Here is a 27,594-nt window from a genome sequence, read left to right on the forward strand (position 1 = left end):
GAATCTGATGTGAATCTGTTACCAATGGTAACCTTCCAGCCAGTGTAAAAGCTGGGGATTTGAGTGGCCATAGGATAAAACATTATATTAAGCCCAAGGGAGTCAATACAATGAGGTACATGATGCCACCCCTCATTCTTAAGAAGTTTATAGTCAAATTTACTGCAACAAATACACACAAATTCATATAACTAAAGAGAGATCTAGATGAGCAGTGAGCTGAGTGCTGAATCAAAATGGGGCAAAGTTGACTTTCTGTTGATAAGACTTTTGACAAGAACTCTGAGTTAAGCCAGCAGTGAAGAACCAGGTACACTTCTAGGAGGTGAAGGAAAGAGATCATTCTAGAGCCAAGCAAATCTGCAGCATTTTTATGTACTAGTATTTTGTTTCCTTGCAGCTATTTTTTAAAACTAATCCCTTTCAACCTGCTTTGTGTATTAGACACATTATTCAACCCACCTCATATTCTGCCTTTTACTCTAGCTTCACTCAGGTAAGCTGAGGCACCTCACCTCAGCCAAACTGCAAGAGCCCCCACTTTCTACCTCAGAGCTCCTCTGAAATCATAGCTGTTTAGCACTGGAGCATGTGCCACCTTTGACCTATGCAGGATGGGAGTGGGTGGATAAATGCTCCCTCTTTCCATCCCTGGGGTGTGGTCTTCAGAGGCTTATTCTGCACACCTCTTTGGACCATCTTAAAATGCACCCTGCTGCTTTCCCTCCCTCTGTGTTTCACTCTCTGAGCCCCCTACTCCTGTTCTCTGGAGCACTTCACCAAATGATTCCCTTTCCATCCAGAATCCCAGGCTCTGATTTCTAGAGAGAGTGAGAGCTAAAATACCAACTTATGATTTTGTTGCCTGGAGATTGATTATTCGTTAGTCAGTTATTTTCTTAGTGACTCTGATAAAGAGACAAAGCAAATCTAAAAACCAGGTATCCATTTACTTTAAGTCCTTTCAGAGAAGGAAAGGTGCAAAGCCAGGGTACAGAGAAGGAAGCTGAGTGACTGTGCTCATTGAACATGAAAGAGAAAAGCAATTCGAGGATCATAGTAAATTTTTAGCTAAAACCGATCTGAATAGATTGTTGCAATTTTGCTTTTGTATTTTCTCTGACATATGCTCTTCTTTCTCATGTTTCTTTTTTTCTTCTATCTAACTGACTGTCTATATTAGGGGCAAATTGTATTGCTCAGGATTGAAAACCACTTCCCCTTTCATAAATGAAGTGCTAGCAAACTCAGGTTCCAACTATGGGAAAAAGTGATTTCAACCATGTATGACTGTTTTACAAATTCTAAGACAGTGTTATCATTTTTTTTCAACTGAAAACAATTAACTTATAGAAAATATTATAATACATAGGTAAAGGGAAGAAATTCAATTTGGGTGTTTGGGCTTTTACATAGAGAGAAATCAAAAATTGATGGGGCTTCTTTTATCGTTATTTGTGGAAGAAAAACTTTTTTAGAAAGTAATATTCTCAATCATTCAATAAGTATTTATCAAGTGCATTGATTCTAAGGATGTTTCTGTTAGAAATGTTTAAATCTCATTTTCACAAACATGGCATTTGCCCCTTGGGTATCTGAATGTCCTCTAGGCTTCTTACCCAATCTTGAGGACTTAACGACTTGAGTTATTTTAGACTAACTTCTGTGAATGTTCAGGTAAATTTCACTTTGGGGTCAGGAACACACACATGTAATCTAGATCCATCACAGAAACATTATTGTGCCAGCTCTAGCATTCCCAGGATATGGGGTTATAAGCAAAAGTGGCCCCTGCCTTCACAGAGCCTGCATAGAGCAAGGTTGAGATTAGAATTATGTGATATTTTTCTACATTTTTGCTGTTACAGTTTCCACACCAGTCACTTCACAACATGGAGATTTTTTTTTAAATAGAAAAGCATAAGGCTTAAACTGATCAAGTATTTAAGAAAAAAAAATTTTTAAAGGCATGAGACTAGACAACCAGGAAGAGTTGATATATGGAGAAAACATTGAGGAACGGAGGACATCAATTAGGGGTAGCACAAGAAACTCAGATTTTGGCTTAATTCTCAAAGCACTTGCTAAATTGGTCAGTGTGTTAGCAGTAAATTTTTCTCATTGACTGGGTAAAAGTTTTTTGATTTTTTCCATATATGGGGGCACATGAATGTCAAAAAAGCACAGATTTGCAGAAGTTTATTATTTGTGGTAAGAAAAGGGGGTAGTATCAGTAACAGTGAAACAGCCATCCTTTCTCATTTCCCTCCTAGCTCACTGGTGGTAAGGGTGGACGAGAATGCAGGAGAAAAGCTGGGAAGGGGCTGAGGCTGTACCATTCATGGTCCAAGAACAGTTTGGAAAGCATACTTATTATATTTGGGAGGAGCAGAAAGGACGTTTCTGTGGATGTTGCCCACAATTATCCAACTGTGGTCAATTGACTCAGTAACAATTAGACTCTCTTTCATCACCAGAAACCTGGTGAATAGGTATTCTGCACCTGCCTATGTTTATCACTGCCATTACTTCCACTTTACCATTTTTAAAGAAATCCCACCATTATGGTCATGCTTGACTGAGAATAAATTGACTTTCCTGCTCAAGATCTTTCTTTAACAGTTATAACATTAGCTGATTAGCACAGCTTGACCAAATCCCAGTCTATCACCTTGTTGGGCCAAGGTGCCATGATGCTCTAATATTAAGATTCTAATTTTAGTGCTCATTTCATAGACAGTCTTTGCATCAAAAAAAAAATATATATATATATATATATTGGGACTTCCCTCGTGGTCCAGTGGTTAAGACACTGCACTCCCAATGCAGGGGGCCTGGGGTTTGATCCCTGGTCAGGGAACTAGATCCCATGTGCTGCAACTAGGAGTTCGCATTCTGCAACCAAAGCTTCCACATGCCTCAGCCAAATAAATAAAATAGTCAGTTTTGAATGTTGAAAGCAGATAACCATATTTAAATATTGTATCTGAGCTTTCTAGTATCTTAACCACTAAAAACTTAGTATGTCCAAAACTAAACATATGCTCCCTCCCAGACATGTTTCCCTTCTACCCCCTCTCTCAGTGATGATACAACACCCATCTGCTGAGTCGCAGCCCAGAATCTGAGTCATTCTGGCCTCCTCCCACCTCCCTGATGACCTGAATATAAAGTTTCTCTTTAACCTGAGCGGCTGTGCAATGGTTTCTTAGGCAGAGAAATGAATGCTGTACATACCATTTCTTTTCTTCATTTTGCTCTCTTCCTATGTCCTCCTTCCTTTTAGATATTTATTGAATACCTATGGCTTCCCAGGTGGCTCAGTGGTAAAGAATCCACTTGCCAATACAAGAGACATGGGTTCATTCTCTAGGTTGGAAGATCCCCTGCAGAAGGAAATGGCAACCCACTCCAGTATTCTTGCCTGGAAAATCCCATGGATAGAGGAGCCTGGCGGGCTACGATCCATAGGGTCACAGAAGAGTTGGACATGACTTAGCAACTAAACAACAACAAAAATTGAGTACTTGTTGTGGGCCAGACACTGTATCAGGTGCTGAGGAAACAAGTTCATAGGCTGGGAGCAGGAGCAGACGTGTAAGTTACATTAGACCAGCAGACCTACATACAGACCAGCAGACCTACATACAAGGTACATAGAGCTTGTTGAGCGAGTCAGTCCCTATAAAGGGGGTGCTGCTTCCTGAGTCTTAAATAACAGTTTTGAGACTACTCGGTAGTTAACAAGGGGGAAAATCTCAGGCAAAGGAAACAGCATATGCAAAGTCAGAGGTGTTGGACCAGCTCATGGTAGGCCAGAGAGCTGTGTGTAATGGTTTCGAGATCACATGGAGTTCATGAGGTTGTGGATGAAATTAGATAGGTAGGCAGAAACCAGGTCATGAAGGCCCAACAGGTTAAGTCAAAGAATTTTAATTCTAGGAAGTGGAAGCCATTGACAATTGGGAGTGATAAAGTAAACAAATTAGTTTTGCATTTTGTGGATCACAATAAACTGTGGAAAATTCTGAAAGAGATGGGAATACCAGACCACCTGACCTGCCTCTTGAGAAACCTGTATGCAGGTCAGGAAGCAACAGTTAGAACTGGACCTGGAACAACAGACTGGTTCCAAATAGGAAAAGGAGTACGTCAAGGCTGTATGTTGTCACCCTGCTTATTTAACTTATATGCAGAGTACATCATGAGAAACACTGGGCTAAACACTGGGAGGAAGCACAAGCTGGAATCAAGATTGCCGGGAGACATATCAGTAACCTCAGATATGCAGATGACACCATCCTTATGGCAGAAAGTGAAGAAGAACTAAAGAGCCTCTTGATGAAAGTGAAAGAGGAGAGTGAAAAAGTTGGCTTAAAGCTCAACATTCAGAAAACTAAGATCATGGCATCCAGTCCCATCACTTCATGGCAAATAGATGGCAAATAGATAGTGGAAACAGTGGCTGACTTTATTTTTCTGGGCTCCAAAATCACTGCAGATGGTGATTGCAGCCATGAAATTAAAAGACACTTACTCCTTGGAAGGAAAGTTATGACCAACCTAGACAGCCATTAAAAAGCAGAGACAGTACTTTGTCAACAAAGGTCCGTCTAGTCAAGGCTATGGTTTTTCCAGTGGTCCTGTATGGATGTGAGAGTTGGACTATAAAGAAAGCTGAGGGCTGAAGAATTGATGCTTTTGAACTGTGGTGTTGGAGAAGACTCTTGAGAGTCCCTTGGACTGCAAGGAGATCCGACCAGTCCATCCTAAAGGAGATCAGTCCTGAGTGTTCATTGGAAGGACTGATGTTGAAGCTGAAACTCCAATATTTTGGCCACCTGATGTAGAGAGCTGACTCACTGGAAAAGACCCTGATGCTGGGAAAGATTGAGGGCAGGAGAAGAAGGAGACGACAGAGGATGAGATGGTTTGATGGCATCACTGACTCGATGGACATGGGTTTGGGTGGACTCCAGGAGTTGGTGATGGACAGGGAGGCCTGGCGTGCTGGGGTTCATGGGGTCGCAAAGAGTTGGGCACGACTGAGTGACTAAACTGAACTGAACTGAAGGTCACTCTGGCAAAGTATGAAAAATGGATTAAAAGTCAGAGCGACCTGGGGGGGAAAAAACCTCTTCATAGTTTAGACTAGTTGTGATATTGAAACTAGAATAGAAATGGTCTTCCCTGTGTCTCAATAGTAGAGAATCTACCTGCCAATGCAGGAGACATGGGTTCGATCCCTGGTTCTGGAAGATCCCACGTGCTGTGGAACAACTATGCCTGTGCACTGCAACAACTGAGCCTGTGCTCTAGAACCCGGGAACTACAACTACTGAGCCTGTGTGTGGCAATTACTGAAACCCAAGCATCCTAGATCCTGTTCTCTGCAAGAAGAGAAGCCACCGCGAGAAACACATGCACCGCAACTAGAGCGTAGCCCCTGCTTGCCACAACTAGAGAAACGCCTGTGTGCAGCACCAAAGACCCAGCACAGCCCAAAACAAATAAATTTATTTTTTAAAAACTAGCATAGAAAGGTAGAGCTAAGGAGGCCCTTACTAACGGGAGAGCTATTTAGGAGGTTTTGATTAAACATGAGTTGTGGAGGAGAGAGGAGACCTGGATAGACTTGGGTTTTAGGCTGAAAGACCACAGAGCTAGAAAGCAGAGGGTAGGGGATGGATTGGAAGAGATTATGAATTTTGCTTTGGATATTTTTAATTCCTAGTGCTAAAGGAATCATCCAGAAGATATTATCCATTGTGCTGTTGGGGATAAAGAGGGACTCCTGGGGAAAGTAAGGAAAAGGCAAGTAGAGGAACAATTGTTATTCCAGAGGCCATGGGAGGAAAGAGCTTTAAGAATAAGTGGTCACCAGGGTCATATGCTTTTGGAAGGTCATGTGACATTAGGATTCAAGAATTTCATTTGTGATCCAGAGAGGGCTGCTGTGGTTGGTTAGCTTTGAGCTGTGAGACAGTGGAGCACGTTAATATCCTGAATGGGGATGAGCCACTGCAGAGAGGGAGCTTTAGGGTACAGGAGCAAGAAGATACAGGATGCAGTGAAGTTCTTAATGAAAGTGAGAGATCCACTTAAGGAAAGTGGTGGAACCCAGAGCATGGGCGGAGGGATGGAGGAGACAAAGAAGGGTAAGATGGACACAGAAGCTGTGAGGATCAATTCACAAAATTATCAAGAACTTGAGGAATCCACAGGTGATAGTTTCTATCATTTCTATAAGGTAGGAATCTAATGTCATTTGTGAAGAATTAAGCAGGAGACCCCCCTTCCATTGAAGGAGGCAGAAAGGCAACGGCCAGAAAGAAGAAATCAAGGCATCTGAAAAGAGTTAATCAGACCTGGCTTCCAGCAACCCACTGACTCAGGACTTGAACCAGGCCCTGCCAAAGACTTTCTCCCAATTCTACACTTCCTGGGTTTTGTTGAGTTTTCACCAGGCCTTTTTTTTTTTTTTTTAAATACAAAAGAGAGAAGAGACTTTCCAGTGTTAAGAGAGGGGAACTAGAGCATAAAATAAAAAGCTCCTCAATCTTTTTTAAATGTTGTGTTTTAATTTTTGTTTTTTGGTCCATTGTCTCAAATTCATCTGATCTCCTATTAGCTCAGTTTTGGAAACTCCTGCCGCCAACCCTCCAGGACAGACAGGCTGAGGACAACTTTATGACCCAGAGCCGAACAAGATGCACTGTGGGAGGTTACTGTGTATCCTGAGAATAATTGGAACCACACTTTTTGGAGTTTCTCTCCTCCTTGGAATCACAGCTGCTTATATTGTTGGCTACCAATTTTTCCAAACGGATAATTACTATTTCTCTTTTGGGCTATATGGTGCAGTTTTAGTATCACACCTTGTCATCCAAAGCCTGTTTGCCTTTTTGGAGCACCGGAAAATGAAAAAATCTCTAGAAACCCCTGTTAAGTTGAACAAAACTGTTGCTCTTTGCATTGCTGCATATCAGGAAGATCCAGGCTACTTACGGAAATGTTTGCAATCTGTGAAAAGGCTAACCTACCCCAGAATTAAAGTTGTCATGGTCATAGACGGAAACTCAGAAGATGACCTTTACATGATGGACATCTTCAATGACGTCATGGGCAGGGACATGTCAGCCACATATATCTGGAAGAGCAACTTCCACATGAAGGGTCCTGGTGAGAGAAATGAGTCACATAAAGAGAGCTCACAACATGTCACCCAGTTGGTCTTGTCCAACAAGAATATCTGCATCATGCAAAAATGGGGTGGAAAAAGAGAAGTCATGTACACGGCTTTCAGAGCACTGGGACGGAGTGTGGATTATGTACAGGTCTGTGATTCAGACACCATACTTGACCCTGCCTCATCAGTGGAGATGGTAAAGGTTTTAGAAGAAGATCCCATGGTTGGAGGTGTTGGAGGAGATGTCCAGATTTTAAACAAGTATGATTCCTGGATCTCTTTCCTCAGCAGCGTGAGATACTGGATGGCTTTTAACATAGAAAGGGCCTGTCAGTCTTATTTTGGGTGTGTCCAGTGCATTAGTGGACCCCTGGGAATGTACCGAAACTCCTTACTGCAGGAATTTGTGGAAGACTGGTACAATCAAGAATTTATGGGCAGTCACTGTAGTTTTGGAGATGACAGGCATCTAACGAACCGAGTGCTGAGTCTGGGCTATGCAACGAAATACACAGCTCGATCCAAGTGCCTTACTGAAACACCTAAGCAATATCTCAGATGGTTAAACCAGCAGACCCGTTGGAGCAAGTCCTACTTCCGAGAGTGGCTGTACAACGCAATGTGGTTCCACAAACATCACCTGTGGATGACCTATGAAGCTGTCATCACTGGGTTCTTCCCTTTCTTTCTCATTGCCACAGTAATCCAGCTTTTCTACAGGGGTAAAACTTGGAACATACTCCTCTTCTTGTTAACTGTCCAGTTAGTGGGTCTCATAAAATCCTCTTTTGCCAGCTGCCTTAGAGGAAACACCATCATGGTCTTCATGTCCCTCTACTCAGTATTATACATGTCAAGTTTACTTCCTGCCAAGATGTTTGCAATTGTAACAATTAACAAAGCCGGGTGGGGTACTTCTGGAAGGAAGACCATTGTTGTTAATTTCATAGGACTTATCCCCGTAGCAGTTTGGTTCACAATCCTCCTGGGTGGTGTGGTTTTCACCATTTATATGGAATCTAAAAAGCCATTCTCAGAATTGAAACAGACAGTTGTAGTTGTAGGAACATTGCTCTATGTATGCTATTGGGTCCTGTTTTTGACACTGTATGCGGTTGTCATCAAGAAGTGCGGCAGGCGGAGGAAGGAACAACAGTGCAACGTGGTGCTTGATATATGATCTTACATTTGGTGTTTGCAGTTGTAGATGCAGACACATGCACACAATCTTCATCCCTCCGGGGGACTGGACAGTGTCTTGGCATCAAATAACGCCAGCGAAGGAGACATAACGCTGCTGCTAGGACTTGAACAAAGACAGTTGTATGGGTTTATTTTAATTCTGCCAAAACAAAGTGATACATCAAGAAGGATGACTCAGATTTAACATGGTATTTCTATGAAAATGGGAAGACTTCTTTGTTCATGCACTCTTTCTTTACTTTACATTTGCCTAACAGTGTTCTGCCCTATATACCTCACTAGTGATGACTTACATGGGTGGTTGTTGTTCAGTAGCTAAGTCGTGCCTGACTTTTAGCGACCCCATTAATGGCAGCACACCAGGCTTTCCAATCCTTCACTATTTCCTTGGATTTGCTCAAACTCATGTCCATTGAGTTATTATGGAAGAAATGGATTTTGAAACTCAAGGGATATTTCTTTCAACATATACAACCCTAACTTATGGACTGTGTTGGTAGCATTTTTTTTTTTAAGAAAATTTTTCTGTTTAACTACATAGTGAAATGCCAAAGGATATTTTACAGGCCATACTTTTATATAATTGTACTGTTTTAAAAGTTTGTATGCCAATCTTAAAACAAATTGTGCATATTTTTATATTTTACTCCTTTGCCAAAATTCACCTATTCTTCTTTTTTTTTTTTTTTTAAATAAAATAGGTTCTGGAAAAATTCATACTTGAAAAATGTCTACCCAAAATGTGAAGCTTGGTTGACTGATATTATTCATGATAGAAAGAATAAAGTGTTTCTTTCTCTCTACCTTTAAAATTAAATAGTTTATTTCTGTGAAAAAGTGCTTAAACTTTCAATATTTTCAAGATTTTAACTTTTTTCATTTATTTTTTAATATTTATTTATTTGGGAGCTCTTGTAACTATTTAGTTGCAGCACACAGGATCTTCCAACTTCATTGCAGCAGGTGTGATCTTTAGTTGAGGCATGTGGGATCTAGTTCCCTGAGCAGGGCCCACTACACTGGGAACAAGGAGTCTTAACCACTCCCACCGGACCACCAGGGAAGTCCCTTTCTTCACTTATTTTAGAAAAGGCCAATATATCTGTCACACTTTGGAAGTAGAAATTCATACTTACATGTACCAAAAAGAAGTCCTTGAAAAGCAAAGCCAAAGGGGTAGAAAAATGCAATTTTTTCATAAGATTGAAAAACAAAAGCGAGTGCTTGTTCTCAAAAGAAAGCACTAGGTATCCAGCAATAGATGAAATTTATATATCAAAGACAGTCTTTGGAGATTCTCACAGTGTTTTTCCAGGCCAAGAAGAAGGAAAGTGGGAAAAATTATCTGTGTAATTTGGACAAATACAGTACAGTTCATCATTTTGATCTGTGACCTGTATTCACTGGATCCTGTCCATATGTTGAACATACTTCACCTACCTTTTTTTTTCCCCCGAAGTTTTTTTTTTCTTTTCCAAAGTTTACTTTGTTGTTGTTGTTTAGTCGCTAAGTTGTGTCTGACTCTTTGCGACCTCACGGACTGCAGCATGCTAGGCTTGCCTGTCCCTCAACGTCTCCCGGAGTTTGCTCAAACTCATGTCCATGAGGTTTATATGGGTGAGTGGGATAAATTATAACAAGGATAAAGCATATAGATTCAAAACTGGCAGAATCAAGCTCCACCTTTTGTTATTTAACTTTCTAGGAAAGATTTTCGGAGAAGGCAATGGCACCCCACTCCAGTACTCTTGCCTGGAAAATCCCATGGACAGAGGAGCCTGGTAGGCTGCAGTCCATGGGGTCGCAAAGAGTCAGACACGACTGAGCGACTTCACTTTCACTTTTCACTTTTGTGCTTTGGAGAAGGAAATGGCAACCCACTCCATTGTTCTTGCCTGGAGAATCCCAGGGACGGGGGAGCCTGGTGGGCTGCCGTCTATGGGGTCGCACAGAGTCGGACACGACTGAAGCGACTTAGCAGCAGCAGCAGCAGCAGGAAAGATTTTTTCTGAATTATACAGATAATTGCTTCATCTCTTCTGTTCTTGGCCTACATAAATATGTTCACATAGTAGACGTGGTATCAAGGTTTAATATTAATAGCTGTATCAATAATTGGCACATAAAAAATTGATGGACCAGGTACCCTCAGCCTGGTTCATTTAGCTACTCTGGGATCTTATTTATCCAGTTTGACTTTTGAGATGACCCATCTTGCCTTGTAGCTGGTGCTCTGTAGACCTGTGTTAAAAACACAGTTGAACACATGAAGAGCTGAATAAAAAGTGTTGTGATGAAGCAGAAATGTGGAAAAGTGTTCAACCATGTGTTTCCTGCCTTTCTGCTTCCTTTTTATGCAGACACCTATATTCCACCCATCTTGCCTAAGAAAAAAACTGCAGAGCCTACCTTCAGAGTACAAAAAAGTTCATAATGTTCTACAGTGTACACTTGCACTGATTGGAGAGCTTGTGGGAAACAAACAGACCATGCCATTAAGTGAGACTAAACCTTGAGTTTGCCTTTCTAACTATTTATGTTCTAAGTTAAGGTTTAGTAACATTCAAATGTCAAATTCTCTCCTTACAAAAGATTGAATGAATTGCCTGAATTTATTTTAGCAATTATTCAGTGTATTTCCATTGAATTTTTTGTAAATAAAATGTTTTTGATAAGAAAAAAAAGAATTAAGCAGGAGAGATAGGGTAGAAAGTGAGAGAATGTGGATGCTTTGGCCCAACTACTGAGGGGGATGAAAAGGGCTGCAGACTAGAGTTGAACCCTATTCTTTTTTGAAAAACTATATTTATTTATTTTATTATTTATTTGGCTGCATTGGGTCTTAGTTGTGGCGTGCAGGATTTTCCATGTGTAATGTGGGATTTTTTTGTTGCAGCACTTGGGCTCAGTAGTTGCAAAGCACAGGCCTACCTGCTCCAAGGCATGTGGAATCCTAGTTGCCTAACCAGGGATTGAACCCAAGTCCCCGGCATTGCAAGGTGGACTCTCAACCAGAGAAATCCCAGATCTTATTCTTGGTTGAGTGACAAGGAGGGTGAGAGGTCCAGCCCCTGCCTTGCCCAGAATTCCATCCCTAAGTTGAAGCACTTAGACCCCCCTCTCTGATGCTCCAACTACACCCCCACCTTTGACCTGGTTCTTTGTGCTCTAGGTTCATTGCCTTTGATCAAGGCTCTGGTTTTTCCCCATTTGTAACAAGGACAAAGGCTTGCCAGGTGGCTTACTGGTAAAGAATCCGCCTGCCAATGCAGGGTACATGGGTTTGATCACTGGGTCAGGAAGATCCAGTGAAGAAAATGACAACACACTCCACTATTCTTGCCTGGGAAATCCCATGGACAGAGGAGCCTGGTGGGCTACAGTCCATGAGGTTGCAAAGAGTCATACACGACTTCACAACAACAATAACAAGGACAAACTATGGTGTGACAGATTTCCCAACTCTAATAGAATGAAACTCTTTAAAAGCAGATGTGCTAGAATTGTTGGTTACACAGAAAAAGAAAGGCATCAGCCATTCAGTTCAATGACATCCTAGCATTATTCCTTTTTCTTTTCTTCCAGAAGTCTACTATGCAACTGCGTACTGGATGCCTACCGAGAAGAGAATACAAGTCAAAAATGTCCTAGACAGGAATGGGGATGCCTATGGCTTTTACAATAACTCTGTGAAAACCACAGGCTGGGGTATCCTGGAGATCAAAGCAGGGTACAGTTCTCAATCCCTGAGCAACGAGATCATCATGTTTGCCGCCGGCTTTTTGGAGGGTTACCTCACTGCCCCGTAAGTACTCCAGTCACGGTAGAGAACTGCAAGGCAACCTCTGTCCCTTTCTTTTTTCAGCAGTAACATTTTTCTTCCTAGCATTGTTAGGAATTGCATCAATTCCTAGAAGTGAAAAGTCACCATGGTCCTTCTCATATGATAGAAACATCGGAATTACATTTACAGGGACTTCCTTGGTAGTCTAGTGGTTAAGACTCTGAGCAGGGGGCCCGGGTTCAATCCCTGCTCGGGGAACTAAGATCCCAAGTGCTGTGCAGTATGGCCAAAAGTTAAAAAAAAAATCACAATTACATTTGTATCTATAGTCATGCCTGCCTAGAAGGAGCAAAGCCCCCAGTTGTGACATTTAAAACATTTTAAAACATTTCCCTCTCATGAACCTGTTTTAAAGATAGCTAAGCCATTTCATCTCACTAGTCATTTATTGACAGGGAGAAAGCAAAGGGAGGTGGAGTGGCTCTTTGAGAAGCACAAAACAGAGAGGATTAATTAAAAATTAATTAAAAATAAAATGTAAGAGCATTTATTTTCAACTGTCTTAGGATGAAGACACTTTGCCCACTTTCAAGTGGGCATCCTTTTTGGAGAACTGTTCCTTGAGGAAAGGAAAGTTGCAAATTATTTAAACAAGCCTCATTCTTCCTTTGATATAAAATATCTTGAGGACTTGGCTTTCTTCTTTTTACGCTCTGTGACCTAGATTGCCGAGTGCAAGTTTAACCAAACCTCATTTTCCCCTGTTACACCCTTAGTCATAGTAAACACAGTGCTGGTCTTAATCTGTTTCTAAGTGCTGGCAATTATATTAAATGTTGAATGGCTAATTACTGGGCTCTGGCTGCTGTTTGTTTTTTTTTTAACCTTAAAAATTCCTGTTTTTATCTTTCTACCAAATTTGTATTACCTTGCCATACAAGTCCCCTTAGTAGAGAACTCTCTATTTGGAGATGTAGAAAACTATAAAGTGAATACGATGTTTAAAAACATGTTTAAAACTGTTATTCTTCATGTAACAATCCAGACTTTTTTCTTTTTCCCTCCAAATCTTTATCTGTTTCTGGATCCACTGAATTCTCATTGCATTCTCTGTTTTAAAATTTTTATTTATTTATTTACTTTTGGCTGTGCTGGGTCTTCGTTGCTGTGCAGACTTTTCTTTAGTTGTGGCGAGCAGGGGCTACTCTCTAGTTGTGGTGTGGTGGCTTCTCTTGTTACAGAGCATGGGCTCTAGGGCCCTCAGGCTTCAGTAGTTGGGGCTCCCAGGCTCTAGAGCACAGGCTTAGTAGTTGAGGCACATGAGCTTAGTTGCCCCTCAGCTTGAGGAATCTTCCTGGATCAGGGATGGAAGATGGATGGAATCTGTCTGCATTGGCAGATGGATTCTTTACCACTGAGCCACCAGAGAAGCTCCTGATTTCAGACTCTGAATCCGCCTTCCCTAGGATCCTGTAGCAGCAGCCTGGGGACCGGGGATCAGCAGTGAGGGAGGGACTGCCTAGGAAGCTCACTCATTACAGGATCCTTGAGGAAACGTTGGGAAATATTCTTGGCAGCATTTCTGCCACAGAGAACACATGAAAATGATTTAATCATTAATCCCATGGGAGTCTGAGAGGAAGACACCCCCATGGACCAGAGCAGCCAGGGGAGGCTTTGTGGAAGCAGTGAGTGCTGGGTCAGGCACTTGATAGATGAGAACCCTTAGGCTTAGCCAAAATCATTCAAGGTGGAAGGTAACAGAAGAGAGCACCGAAGAAAGGCACCGAGTCTGAATAAGTTGCATTTACAGTGACCAGGAGTGGAGGCTCCAATCGAGCAAGCAGGGACATCTGGTTTAAAAAGGCAGGTGGCAGCCATGTCATGGAAGCTCTGGATAGAGGCCTATTTGACGGTGGTCATTCTTTTTCAAGCAGAGTTTTCTTGAATTGGCAAGACAGCCTCTCTGTTCATCTCCATCTAGTACTCGTGAGTGTGGAAACTCTCCCCAGCTGCTCATGATGGGCTTCCCCTGTGGGTGGTACTAGGAGTCTGAGAGGAGCTCTGCTCTGCGCGGGACTTTGTTGTATCTCACTGATCCCGAGAAGATGCTGGTGAGCAGGAAGTTGCCTGATAGAGGATGGAAGAGGGTAGATGGAAGAGTGAGATCAATATTTGTATGTTTGAAGGAGGAGAAAAGAGAAAGAGAGGAGGACAGGATGAAAAGGAAAGAGGAAAGGAAGGAAGGAAGGATGGAACAGAACAGAAAAGAGGAGGAGGAGGAATTACAACCAAGGGATGTCCCTGGCTGTCCAGTGGTTAGGACTCTGTGTTCTCACTGCCGAGGGCCCAGGTTCAATTGCTGGTTAGGGAATGAATTGCCCATGAGCTGCGTGGCCAAATAAATAAATAAATACTATGTTTTTTTTTTTTTTAAGAATTACAACCAAAACCCTCTTTCTATTTATTTTTTTCAATACATTTTGGCTATGCTGGGTCTTCACTGTGGCACATGGGCTTAGTTCCCCAACCAAGGATCGAACCTGTGTTCCCTTCATTGGAAGGCAGATTCTTACCCACTGCACCACCAGGGAAGTCCCCCAAAACCATCTTTAAAAGGGCATTTCCCATAAGCTCCTTTCAGAGGCTGTCATTCTGACTGCATTACTGAGAAGTTCAGTAAGTAAGGGAATTTCTGGATCAGCACACATTCCAAGGCTCTGCTCTGTGCCTTGCTCAAAGCTCGGAACCACGGGATATGATCCAGCAAGCGTCAGACAGACCCCTGGCAATGGGCTGAGGAAGGAGGAGGAAAGGGAAGTGGTTACCAGTTTCCTGCTTCCTCTGTGATATGGTCCAGGTGGTGAAGGCTTAGTACACATTCTGTGGTGCAAGAGTTTAATTTGGAGGAAGGAGAAATGCCAAATCGAGTAGAGAGCTGGGGCTCACAGAGACAAGAGCTCTAGCAGGGAGATAGGGTGAGAGGGGCAGGGTAGTGGTGAATGGCGGCTGGAAGGATTCCTGGGATTGAGACTGTTAGACCCAAGGCCCCATCAAAGAAGGACTGCAGCAGTAGGCATTCCATGCACTGTCTCAGCAGGGCAGGGAGGCAGTGGGGCTCCCTCTGAGCAAAAGTATCCAGCATTCTTTGAAGCAAAGCAGAAGTAGCTTAAAATATCAACCCTCTGGAAGGACTGTAGCCACGAGCCAGTGGTGGAGAGACAAGTCACAGGCTAGAGTCTTTTGTTTTCAGCTACACAAGGGGAGTTGTATGAGAAGCAATAGCATCTTCATACCCAGGCATCATTTCATCCACTTAAAACATATACTGCTGGAGACTGTTTTGCAAAGTACAGTCCCACATACCCAGAAACAGCCTTGGTGCCAGGGCAGAGAAGGTGAGTTTGTGCCAGAGGCCAGAAGAAAGAGTTGCCTTGTTTCCCTCTCATTTTACAGAGTTGCTCAGGCAGCTGCCAAGAGCAGTGGAAGGTATAGGCCCGCCACTTTCTTCCACTTTTAAAATGGAGTGTTCCTTATAGTCTCCTGCACTTCCTGGGGGCAGAGGTGTGTGGAAGGCTGGAGATCGTGGGATGAACGACTTGAAGGATGTTGGTTGGACGACATTGGAAAATATCATTTGAAATATGAAATATTCAAGAAACCAAATCAAAACGCAAAGACATATCCTCATATGCTCCATCATTACCTTTGAAGCATTCAGCAATTTGCAGCTTCTCTGAACTTTTACAACACCCTCCTGGGTCCAGCCCTTTGTATCAATACTTTATCCTGAAGCTCATGACCATCTACCTGCGCTGCTTCTGCAGGGTGATCTCGTGTGGAGCAGTGGCACATCCAGCTTAGAGCAGGCACTCACTGTTTTCAGGGGTTTCTCTCACTGGTTTGCTCTTCTTCATGCTCTATTCTTTCTTCTTTCGCTGCCCCACCCCTATCCCCCGAGGAATCTCCTCTCTGCGTGGTGCACCACGCATTTCACATGCGCCTATGAGCGGTGCCGTGATGCTCCTTCACTTCTTGCACATCCCCTTCCTAGCAACTCTTCGAACTATGATTCCTAAGAGCCTGATGCTGCTCTTCACATCTCTACTGATCAAAATACTGCTCAACCTCCAAGACCCGTCTCAGACACTGTCTCCTTGATGAAGCTCTTTCTGATTCCATTTCTACTGGGTCAAAGCCCCATCTCTCCTCCACCATCTGTTAGTGCTTTGAGGACAGGGTCCCCATCTTTCATCTGCGCATACCCCAGAAGTCCAGCACAGCATTTCTGCCACCAGCACTTACTTAACAGGCTTGTTAAGTTGAATTGAATCCTATTGTTGTTCCAGTTTTATTAGAGATGAATCAGAAGTGTGAGCTACCTATTTCCATGTAATGCCGTGTCTAGCAGCCTTGGCCAGATGGAATTTTTTCCTCCTTTTTTTTGTTTGTTTTAAACTCTACTGGGGTGGCTCCCTAAGAGTTGCAAATTAAGAGTCTCTGATGGCTCACTAATGAGGTAAAAGCTGATAAACAGCCATAGATTGATTTTTGATAAAATGAGTCATGAGACCTTTCTGGAAAGAATGGTGATGAGGGTGTGGGGACCTGGTCTGCTCTAGTTTTTAGCAAAGTAGCTGATCTCGTGCATTGCTGGAGCAGCTGCAGAAATGACTTCTTCAGGGTTTACCCAGCTTGGATGAGTGAATTCCATGCAGCCAACACTTGTGAATACTACCTTGTGCTGGGCTCTGGGAACAGAGAGACAATGGGGAGTGAGTTCCTCAGTACTTTCCTCACTCTTTTTAAGTTAATGTGTTGACACAACAGTTGCTCGAACTATGATGAAAAGATATTCTAGCAAGATTTTTTCACAAGTAGGGAAGGCAGTCACAAGGTGGAACCTTTTCAATGTTTGTCTTACCATCAAGAGATACTTCAAGAATCTCCTCCATACCCCCAAACTTGCTCCTTCTGATATTAGAAACTGACTATGGCTTCTGGTCAAGGGTGTAGACACAGCAAAGATAAGTAAGACACAGTTCCACCCTCAAATTATCAAATGACACATCGACCAGTAATTATTTGGAACTTAACATGAACCACAAAATGGTGATGATGATGATAATGACTAGCATATATATATATATATATAATTTAAAATACATCAAGCATTGTTCAAAACATTTTATATATGTTAAATTACTTGTATGAGGTGTGTGTACGCTCAGTTGTGTCCGACTCTTTGCAACCCCATGCGCCGTAGCCTGCCAGGCTCCTCTGTCCATGGGATTCTCCAGGCAAGAATACTGTAGTGGGTTGCCATTTCCTCCTCCAGGGGATCTTCCTGACCCAGGGATTGAACCCAGAACTCTTGTGTCTCCTGCATTGGCAAGCGATTCTTTACCACTGAGCCACCTGGGAAGCCCATTAAATTATTTCATCCACAGTAGTGCTATAAGATATATATTATTATCTCCATATCATTGATGAGAAACCTTGGGCACAGAGAAGTTCAGTAACTAGCTGAAAGTCACAAAGCTAGTAAGCAGAAGCCAGGTTTGGAAACAAGCAATCTGGCTATGGAGTCCACACACATGCACACAACATGTACACACACAAATAGATTAATCACAATGGGAAATACTAAAGGAGCCTGATCTGGTCTCAGACCTAGGAAGCAGGAAATCAGAACAGCTAGGAAAGAGTAGGAGAGAGCTTCTGGCAAGCACTAAGTGAAACACTCAGTCGTGTCCAACTCTTTGCGACCCCATGGACTGTAGCCCACCAGGCTTCTCTGTCCATGGCATTTTCCAGGTAAGAATGCTGGAGTGGGCTGTCAAGTGATATGGTATTAACATAATGCAGATAGATTCAGGGAAAAGTGGGCATACACATGTCTTCGTGATTGGCACATACAAGTGTGTGAGAGATGGAAAGGTGGGTGAAGTCTCCGCCAGCTTAGGAGGAAACTTACTGACTTGACACACCATAGGAGCTGGAACTAAATCTAACACATCCTTGACCTGGAGACTGGTGTGGGTTCTCTCTGATGAGAATCAGGACACATGGAGAAGTTGGGAGTCTTTCGTATGGTTGAAGAGCCCAGAAGGAGTGGGTTGAGCTTTGAGCTCAGAATTCAAAGCCTCTGCTCTTATCTGCTGTCCTGTGTTGCTATAGCACACACAAAGTGTAGAATCCCAGGGCCAAGGGTCAGAGAAGGGCCTCAGCCTTCTGAGGAGGCTGTGAGTGGATTATGTTCCTCACGGCCCCTGGATGGGGCAGAATCAGGCGAAGCCTCCACTTCTGATCTCAAGGTACAGGTTTCTCTTCGCCTGCTCTGAATGTCAGAATCAAAAAATTTAGCCCTCACCCAAAAAAGAAAGAAGCAATTTTAATAATTCTAGCCTAATTACCCTCCTCTATCTCTATCTGTCCTGTCTACTGTGATGTGGACCTCCTCAGCTCTACCCCCAAGTCAGGATGAATGTTCCTCTGTTTCAGGGTTTCTCAGCCTCAGCACTTTGACATCAGGGATTGAATTATCCTTTGTTGTCCATTGTAGGATGTTTAGCAACGTCCTTGCTATCTACCCACTAGATGCCAATTGCACCTTCCCTCCTCCCCCTATTGTGACAACAAAATATGTCTCCAGACATTGCCAAATGGATGAAAAAATCACTCCAGTTGAGAAACATGGCCCTGTATTGAAATAAACTGAAAAGTAGAGAGGATCTAGAACTCTGAATGGAGCTGGGCAAGATGCAGTGGTGGTTCAGTTCAGTTCAGTCGCTCAGTCGTGTCCGACTCTTTGTGACCCCATGAACTCCAGCACGCCAGGCCTCCCTGTCCATCACCAACTCCCGGAGTTTACCCAAACCCATGTCCATGGAGTCAGTGATGCCATCCAACCATCTCATCCTCTGTCGTCCCCTTCTCCTCCTGCCCTCAATCTTTCCCAGCATCAGGGTCTTTTCCAACGAGTCAGCTCTTTGCATCAGGTGGCCAAAGTATTGGAGTTTCAGCTTCAACATCAGTCCTTCCAATGAACACCCAGGACTGATCTCCTTTAGAATGGACTGGTTGGATCTCCTTGCAGTCCAAGGGACTCTCAAGAGTCTTCTCCAACACCACAGTTTAAAAGCATCAATTCTTCGGCACTCAGCTTTCTTTATAGTCCAACTCTCACATCCATACATGATAATGGAAAAACCATAGCCTTGACTAGACAGACCTTTGTTGACAAAGTAATGTCTCTGCTTTTTAATATGCTATCTAGGTTGGTCATAACCTTCCTTCCAAAGAGCAAGCGTCTTTTAATTTCATGGCTGCAATCACCATCTGCAGTAATTTTGGAGCCCGGAAAAATAAGGGAAACCTCAGCTAAAAAGTATGACTTTTGTTTCTTTACCTGAGTGACCACTGTGGGTCAATAGCCCACAAATTATTTTTTTCCAAAAAAATAGAACTTCGTTTTCACTTAACTCATTTTAATGTTAAGAGCCTATTCCTCCTTGTGGCAAGAAATGTGACAATAGTTATTTCAATAAGACAAAATAATTTATCATTGAGACTAAGTCAGTTCAAAATAGGCCTCCCAGGTGGCCCTAATGGGAAAGACCCCGCCTGCCAATATAGGAGACATAAGAAACATGAGTTCAATCCCTGGGTTGGGAAGATCCCCTAGAGGAGGGCATGGCAACGCACTCCAGTATTCTTGCCTGGAGATTCCCATGGACAGAGGGTCAAAAAGAATCAGTCTTGACTGAGCACGCACACACAAGCAGTTCAGAATATTACACTCCTCTCCCAAACACTTGTCTCCAGAATGGACTTGTTTTACTGAGGCATCGTGGAGGGAGGGGAGATGTTTAAGTAGTGATTGTCTGTCTTGTGTCCTTCTCTGGAGCATCTACTGAAGTAGAAGGATCTCATTGAGTTTTTAGCTTGGATGTTTCCCCACCTGACATCAGGTGAGGCTTCTGTGGTCTCCCTGGTCTCCAGTTGCACAATCAATGCCATTGAGGCTGCTGTAGTCACCCCAAGTATTAGTCCTCTGCCCTGAGGAGGTTCATCAGCTCCCAATGTCCTCTTATTCCACCCTAGACCAGACAAGAGCGACTTTGGCTGCCCCCTAAAACTCAAGGTGGGTGCAGGGTTTGCTGCATTTAGCTCATGAACCCAGACAGTCCAGGAAGCCATCTCTGCTTCCCCAGGCAATGTTGGAAGGGAAACTTCAGGGCTCTTGCTTCTAAGCAACTAAATCAAGTCTCCCAGCATATCTGTCATTCTGCATTCCATTCCCCTGAAGTATGAGGCCAGGGCAGAGGGTCTGTTCCCCATCACCCACATACCTGTCTAGCTTTATTGCTGTTCTCTCCCTCCATTTTAGAGGTGATAGAAAAGGAATCAACTTGATAGAGGAATATGGCAGCATAAGAGATATATAAACAAAATTTAAATGCAATTCTTCAATTTAAAAAAAAATACAAATAATTTGAAGGAAACGGCCTCATGAAGTTTGTTGAAGTCAAGGATCATAAAAGATTTCAAAAGATTTTAATGTTTTTTGTCTAACAGGCAATAAAACTCTATTCCCATCTTGTCAGTTTCAGTGCTGGAAACTATTAGATAAAGGCTATCTAGATTTCTACTGTGCCAGAGGCCAAATTCCCATTTTTGAAAGCTGAATCATATCCTGCTTACAGTGCTGAACTCTAGGTCAATAAAAGCATCAGGCTTCCAAAGTGGCACAAGTGGTAAAGAACCCACCAGATAATGCAGGAGACTCAGGGAGACTTAGGTTCAATCCTTGGGTTGGGAAAATTACCTGGAGTAGGAAATGGCAACCCATTAAAATATTCTTGCCTGGAAAATTCCATAGACAGAGGAGCCTGGCAGGCTATAGTCCATGGGGTCGCAAAGAGACGAACGAGACTCAGCACAGCATAGCACAGAACAGCACAAAAAGCATCAAATGAAAACCAGAACGCAGACTTTAGGTAAACTTCCAATCCAGAGAATGCAAGGGGCTCACAATTTGACCTACTTTGCTCTAAATTTAGAGCAAATGTTAGACAAAATGTGCAGCAAGAGAGCTTCGTGGTAATATCGCTGGTCCCCAAACAGGGCGAACAACTCTTGAACCAGAAATGGAGCAAAAAGCAAAGAGGGGGAGTATGGATCTGCTGGGCCCTTGTCCTTGGAACAAACACTTTAAATATGCTTAAGGAAAACTTGAAGAATTTTTTTTTTTGCTTTGTAATCAGTACATTAAAGAGACATTCATACACTGCAAGAATTTGGACATGACTGAGTGACTGAACTGAACTGATCAGACATTTCAAGAATTGCTTAATTCTGATACCCAGATTTAAGCTTGTGAACATATGACTTAAACATACGATTAAAGCTATTCATCATAATTTGCTATACTACCAACACTAAATTACAGTTACTCTGGAGCATAAGTTAAATGGTTTAAAGTAAGCCTGTAACATACCTACAAAAATACCTTCCTATCACATACATGCAAATTACTTCTCCACGTAAAGGTCTCATTACTCTAACCTCTAAGTTTCCCTGCTCCAGAAGTCACTACTCTAAGGCTTACTGTGGCCCAAAGAGAAGGGGGAGAAAAAAAAGTAACAAGGACCAATAGCCATATATATTAATAAAAGACGACACAGCTGAAGAGAATGCAGTTCTACAAATGCAAGCCCTTAAGAAGCAGCATGTTATGATAAACCCCTTCTTTAGAAAGGTATCATTCCTATCACTGATACCACAGGCTAAATTAAATTGTACAGCATGCCATCTTCAAGTAACCGTTGAAGCAATAGAATAAATACAGAAGCATCACAATGAATCCCACTTAATACAACTATACAGACCAACACTTCTCTACAAATTAAGTTCTTTGTCTGACTGCCAGTTAAATACAATTTTAATTTCATAGCTTAACAATTAAGGGTCGTACACTGAAGTCAATACCTATACCTGGCATTTCAGTCTAAGCTATTCCATGTATATAGCTGAAATCAATTACAAAGTATGGCCTAACAAATGCTAGGGGAAATTTTTTAAAGTAGTTTTTACAAGTATTAAACTTATCTTGCACAGTGAAGTCATCATACATACAGGGCAAAGTCAGAGCTTTCATATTCAAGTTTATCCTTCATTTAATTTTTAAAACACTACTATAGTTGAATATTAAAACAAAAGCAAGTAGTGAGCGTATTATGATTACAGTCCTTCACTCAATCACTACTGCAAATAAAACACCAGCAGTGAGTGTTATTCACGGGCCCTACTAAGAGGTCTGACACTGAACACCATCCTGAGGATGTTGTTCCTCATCCTCATATGCTTCTCCATTGTAACTGTGCCATCGTTGCTGATTTGGATCAAAGTCCACTAATTCTACCTGGTCCATTTCATCAGTCTCTTCTACCTCCTTCCTCTCAGGCAGAAGTTTTTCCAGCAAAGAGAGTTTATCAGGAGAGAGAAAGCCATTCTCAGGAAAGTTTACCTTAAATTCAATGATTAGGTAACCCTTTTCATATGGCTTATGATAAATTGGCATGCCTTCATTTAGCACACACTTGATATCTCCATGCTTAACAATCTGACCTAGATGAGAAGTGATGACTATGATTCAGTTGTCAAGAGTAGATATTGGCTTCTGGAAGCCACACAATGTCTCAATCAACTGTATGTCCATACACATGAAAAGGTCTCCTCGTCAAGTAAAAACAGTATGGTCCTTCTGATCTAAAACAATGATAATACCTTGGCTCCAATCCTGGTTCTTGGTCTCCTTCACCATCGAATGTTATCTTCTGGCCATCTTTCATGCCTTTGTCAATATGAACTTCTAGAACTTTCTTTTCTCGAACTATCTTCCTTCCGTTGCAGCTTTTACATCTATCTTTAGGACTGATCCACTCCCCATGGCCTTGGCACTCCAGCAGACAGACTGAATTTGCTGAACCATTCTAGGTCCTATTTGATGAATTCTTATTTGCTTTCCAGTACTTTGGCAACTGGGACAGCATTCTGCTGCTCCTTTCTTACCACTTCGGCCTTCACATTTGTCACAAATCACATTGTTTTGCAGAGCTAGTTTTCTTGTTGCACCATTATATAAATTCTTCTAAGGTTACTGTAAGTTGACGCACAATGTTTCTACCTCTCTCTCTCTGCATCCTGCCTCCTCCTCTGAAAAACAGATCAAAGATGTCCATGGGGGAGCCAAAACCACCACTGCTCCACCTTCTTTAATTGCCTGTTCTCCTCCTTTGCCTTTTCTTTGCATCAGAGAGCACTTCGTAAGCTTGAGAAATCTGTTTAAACTTCTCACCTTCATTTGGATTCTTAACAGGGTGGTACTTTAAGGCCAGTTTCCTGTAAGCCTTTTTCAATTCTTCTTGGGTCGCGTTGGGTTTGACCCCCAAGACATCATAGGAAGTGTTTTTTTTCACCATTTTCTACAGCCAGTAAGCAGGCCGATGCCAGTATGGGGGAGCAGGAAGGAGCGTGTTGCTGTGTGCAGCTCAGGCAGCCTCAGCTCCTCTGCCTCTTACTGGGCCCTTGTCTTTGGAACAAACACTTTAAATATACTTAAGGTACTCTAAGTTATAAGTGAAGGAAAACTTGAAGAATTAGTGGAACAAGAAGGCAGATAAGAAGACAGGTAGATATTTTATAAGAACTTGTTTGAAATATCATAAATGAAAATTAGGGAAATTATTTTTTTAAAATATCAATAAGTGGGCAAACCTTGGCCAAGACAAAGTCAGAGAAATAATTTCTGAATCAAACACTGGTATTGAGGGATGTACATAGTACACTGCCCATAGAGAGAAAGGGGTAAAAATAACGAGAGAGCGGTTATTAAATAGAGATTTGATTAAGAAACTCCAACATATGTCTATCAGGAGCCCCAGAAAAAAAAAAACTGGAGGGAATTTCAGATAAGGAGGAGTTAACAGGAGTTGAGAATTGATCAAAACTGAAGAAGACATGAAGGGAATTCCCTATGGCCTAGTGGTTAGGATTCCAGGCTTTCACTGCCATGGCCCAAGTTCAGTTCCTGCTCAGGGAACTGAGATCCTGCAAATCACCCAGTGCAGTCAAAACAAAGAAAGAAAGGAAAAAAAAAAAAAAAAAACCACTCTCAGAGTTCCCTGGCAGTCCAGTGGTTAGGATTCAACACTTTCACTGCCATGGGCCCAGGTTCGATCCCCTGGTCAGGGACCTAAGATCCCACAAGGTACGCAGTGCAGCAAAAACACAACAAATAAACAAAGGAGTCCTTGGTTAGAAGACACAGCCTATTAAATTGCTACAACCCAGAGGGTGAAACTACAGAGAACTGAGGATAAAGGGAATAATTTTAAAAACTATCAGCAAGAAAAACATTGATTACCAAGGAATCTCAGCTTGACTTGTAGTATATTTCTCATTAGCAACAATAGAGCCAGAAGATATGTCTTTGTGACCCCATGGACTATACAGTGCATGGAATTCTCCAGGCCAGAATACTGGAGTGGGTAGCCTTTCCCTTCTCCAGGGGATCTTCCTAACCCAGGGATCAAACCCAGGTCTCCTGCATTGCAGATAGATTCTTTACCAACTGAGCCTGTCACAAGGGAAGCCCAAGAATACTGGAGTGGATAGCCTATTCCTTCTCCAGTGGATCTTCCCGACCCAGTAATTGAACTGGGGTCTCCTGCGTTGCAGGCCGATTCTTTATCAACTGACCTATCAGGGAAGCCCAATATTTTAAAAGTGCTAAGGAAAAATAACTAGAGTTTTAAAACTATTTAAATTATCCAAGAGCAAGGGCAAAATAAGGATATTTTTAGATTAATAAAATATTTCACCATGCCCAGACTTCTATTAACCTATTGATATTATAGGACACACACTGACAAGAATAGCAGGAGGGAATATTTGGGATATAAGGAACAATCGTTAACATAAGAAACAAAGAAATTAATAAGATTTAATTATATAACTTTGAAAAAATTTAATAATTTAACTGAAAAGGTAAAACTAAATCTTTGAACAATAACATGATGGATGATGTCAGTGGGTAGGTAAAGCTTGCTAAGATGTGCATGTTTGGAGGAGGAGACAAATCTAAAATTCATTCAGATTTTATATGAGAATTCCCTGCCGGGTCAGTGCTTGACTCTGTACTTCCATTGCATGGGGCACGGGTTGCTCCCTGGTCATGGAACTAAGATCTCATCTACCACTTTGTGCAGCCAAAAACAAACCAAAAAAAATTCACTTAGATTTTATAACAAAATGCATAGTTTTGAATGTTTTAAAAATGTTTAATGATGGTTGCCCTCAGGATGGATATACAGCTGACCCTTGAACAATGCTGGGGTTAGGGGCATTGGTACACCCATTCCCAACCCTATGCAATCAAAAACCCTCATGTAGACTTATAGTTGGCCCTCCATATTTAAAGAGTATGTATTTTTTTAAAAAAATCCACATGTAAGTGGACCCTTGTAGTGCAAACACATGTTGTTCAAAAGTCAATTGTACATTTTATAGCTTCTAAATTAGCAGAAGCTAAAAGAAGGATAATAAAATGTTATCTAATAGGGAAAATATAAAAGAACGACAAAGAAAGGGATGGTAATTGGAAAACAGGACAGATTATAAAAATAAATCCAAGTATATTAAAATCACAATAGATGTAAAAGGATTATTTTCATCAATTAAAAAATGTTCAATTGAGGAGATGTTATTCAAGGACACTAACTTGCCACCAGTAGGTAAATAAGTCCTAGAGCTCTAAGGCACAACATAGTGATTGTAGTCAACCATCCTGTATTATAAACTTCAGAGTTGCTAAGAGATTAGATTTTAATTGTTCTCATCACAAAAAATGAAATTATAATTATGTACCATGATAGAGGTGTTAACTAACATGATAGAGGTGTTAACTAATACTGTGGTTGCAATCATATTGAAACAGATGAATGCATCAAATCATTACACAATGTTATATGTCAAGTATAGCTCACCAAAAATGCTTACTGTATATCATATGAGGGACATTTAATTTTTCAAGTAAGTTTTAAAGAAGCTCAAATAGCCAATAATCCTGAGGGGAATGGAAATTAAAACAACATATCATTTCAAATACATCAAATTGTTGAAAATTTGAAAGTCTGACTGTGCCAAGTGTTGGTGAGGCTATGGAGCAAAGAGAAATCTAACATGTAGTTCAGAAGAATGTAATTTGGTACAATCGCTGTGGAGAACAATTTGGCAATATCTATAACTCTAGGTATATAGAATATTCACCCCAGCGTTTTTATATGTGTGTGTGTGTGTGTGTGTGTGTGTGTGTGTATATCTCCTAGAAAAACAAATGTGTAAAAAGATATATTTACAAGAATGTTTGAAGTTGTATTATAGTGAAAAATTAAAAACCAGTTAAATGTTTATCATAGGACTGCATAAATGAATTTTTATATAGTCATAGCATGGATACACCATCAGCACATGAAAAGAATACATTTAAGCTACAGACAATAACATAGATAATTCTTTTAAAATGTCATATGGAGGGGTGGAAGGTGTGAAGGAGGTTCAAGAGGGAGGGGATGTGTGTATACCTATCACTGATTCATGCTGATATATGGCAGAAACAAACACAATATTGTAAAGCAATTATCCTCCAACCAAAATATTTAAAGAATTGACCATGTCATTTAGACCACATACAGAATAAATTATGTTAATGTAATTTAATACTATAGATTTGTATTAAATAAATATTATGACCCTAAATGCAAAAAATTAAAAAAATGTCATGTGGAAACAAATAAGTTAGAGTGGTAGATAGTATGATCTTATTTACTTATTTATATTTGTTCTGAAATATGATAAATAATGCTATACGTTTAGTTTAGTTCAGTCACTCAGTCATGTCTAATCCTTTGCGACCCCATGAATTGCAGCACACCAGGCTTCCCTGTCCATCACCAACTCCCAGAGCTTGCTCAAACTCATGTCCATCAAGTTGGGGTGCCATCCAGCCATCTCATCCTGTTGTCCTCTTCTCCTCCTGCCTTCAATCTTTCCCAGCATCAGAGTCTTTTCCAGTGAGTCAGTTCTTCGCGTCAGGTGGCCAAAGTATTGAAGCTTCAGCTTCAGCATCAGTCCTTCCAATGAATATTCAGGACTGATTTCCATTACAATTGACTGGTTTGATCTCCTTGCAGTCCAAGGGACTCTCAAGAGTCTTCTCCAACAACACAGTTCAAAAGCATCAATTCTTTGGCATTCAGCATTCTTTATGATCCAACTCTCACATCCATACATGACTCTTGGAAAAACCATAGCTTTGACTAGATGGACCTTTGTCGGCCAAGTAATACCTCTG

At 41.6% G+C, this 27,594-nt stretch overlaps 1 protein-coding gene and 2 pseudogenes across 4 annotated transcripts in view; 2 read left to right on the plus strand and 1 right to left on the minus strand.

The window, feature by feature from the left end:
- The window catches only part of PLBD1 (phospholipase B domain containing 1), an 82,247-nt gene that overhangs the window by 12,742 nt on the left and 41,911 nt on the right, over positions 1-27,594 (plus strand). For both annotated transcript variants that reach the window (XM_081589243.1, XM_081589244.1), the window contains exon 2: positions 11,978-12,197. In XM_081589243.1, coding sequence (XP_081445369.1) covers positions 11,978-12,197 — 220 coding nt within the window. The remainder of the gene's footprint in view (positions 1-11,977; positions 12,198-27,594) is intronic.
- LOC145545233 (hyaluronan synthase 2 pseudogene) lies at positions 6,307-9,204 on the plus strand (annotated as a pseudogene). The gene has a single exon (XR_014081952.1). The product of XR_014081952.1 is annotated as a hyaluronan synthase 2 pseudogene (transcript).
- On the minus strand, positions 21,428-24,342 carry LOC145545234 (dnaJ homolog subfamily A member 1-like; annotated as a pseudogene). The gene is made up of 2 exons (XR_014081953.1): positions 23,368-24,342; positions 21,428-22,808 (listed from the first exon to the last, which is right to left on the minus strand). The product of XR_014081953.1 is annotated as a dnaJ homolog subfamily A member 1-like (transcript).

Source organism: Giraffa tippelskirchi, chromosome 4 (genome assembly GCF_054371585.1).
Source record: "Giraffa tippelskirchi isolate mGirTip1 chromosome 4, T2T-mGirTip1v1.2.pri, whole genome shotgun sequence".
NCBI classification, from domain to species: domain Eukaryota; kingdom Metazoa; phylum Chordata; class Mammalia; order Artiodactyla; family Giraffidae; genus Giraffa; species Giraffa tippelskirchi.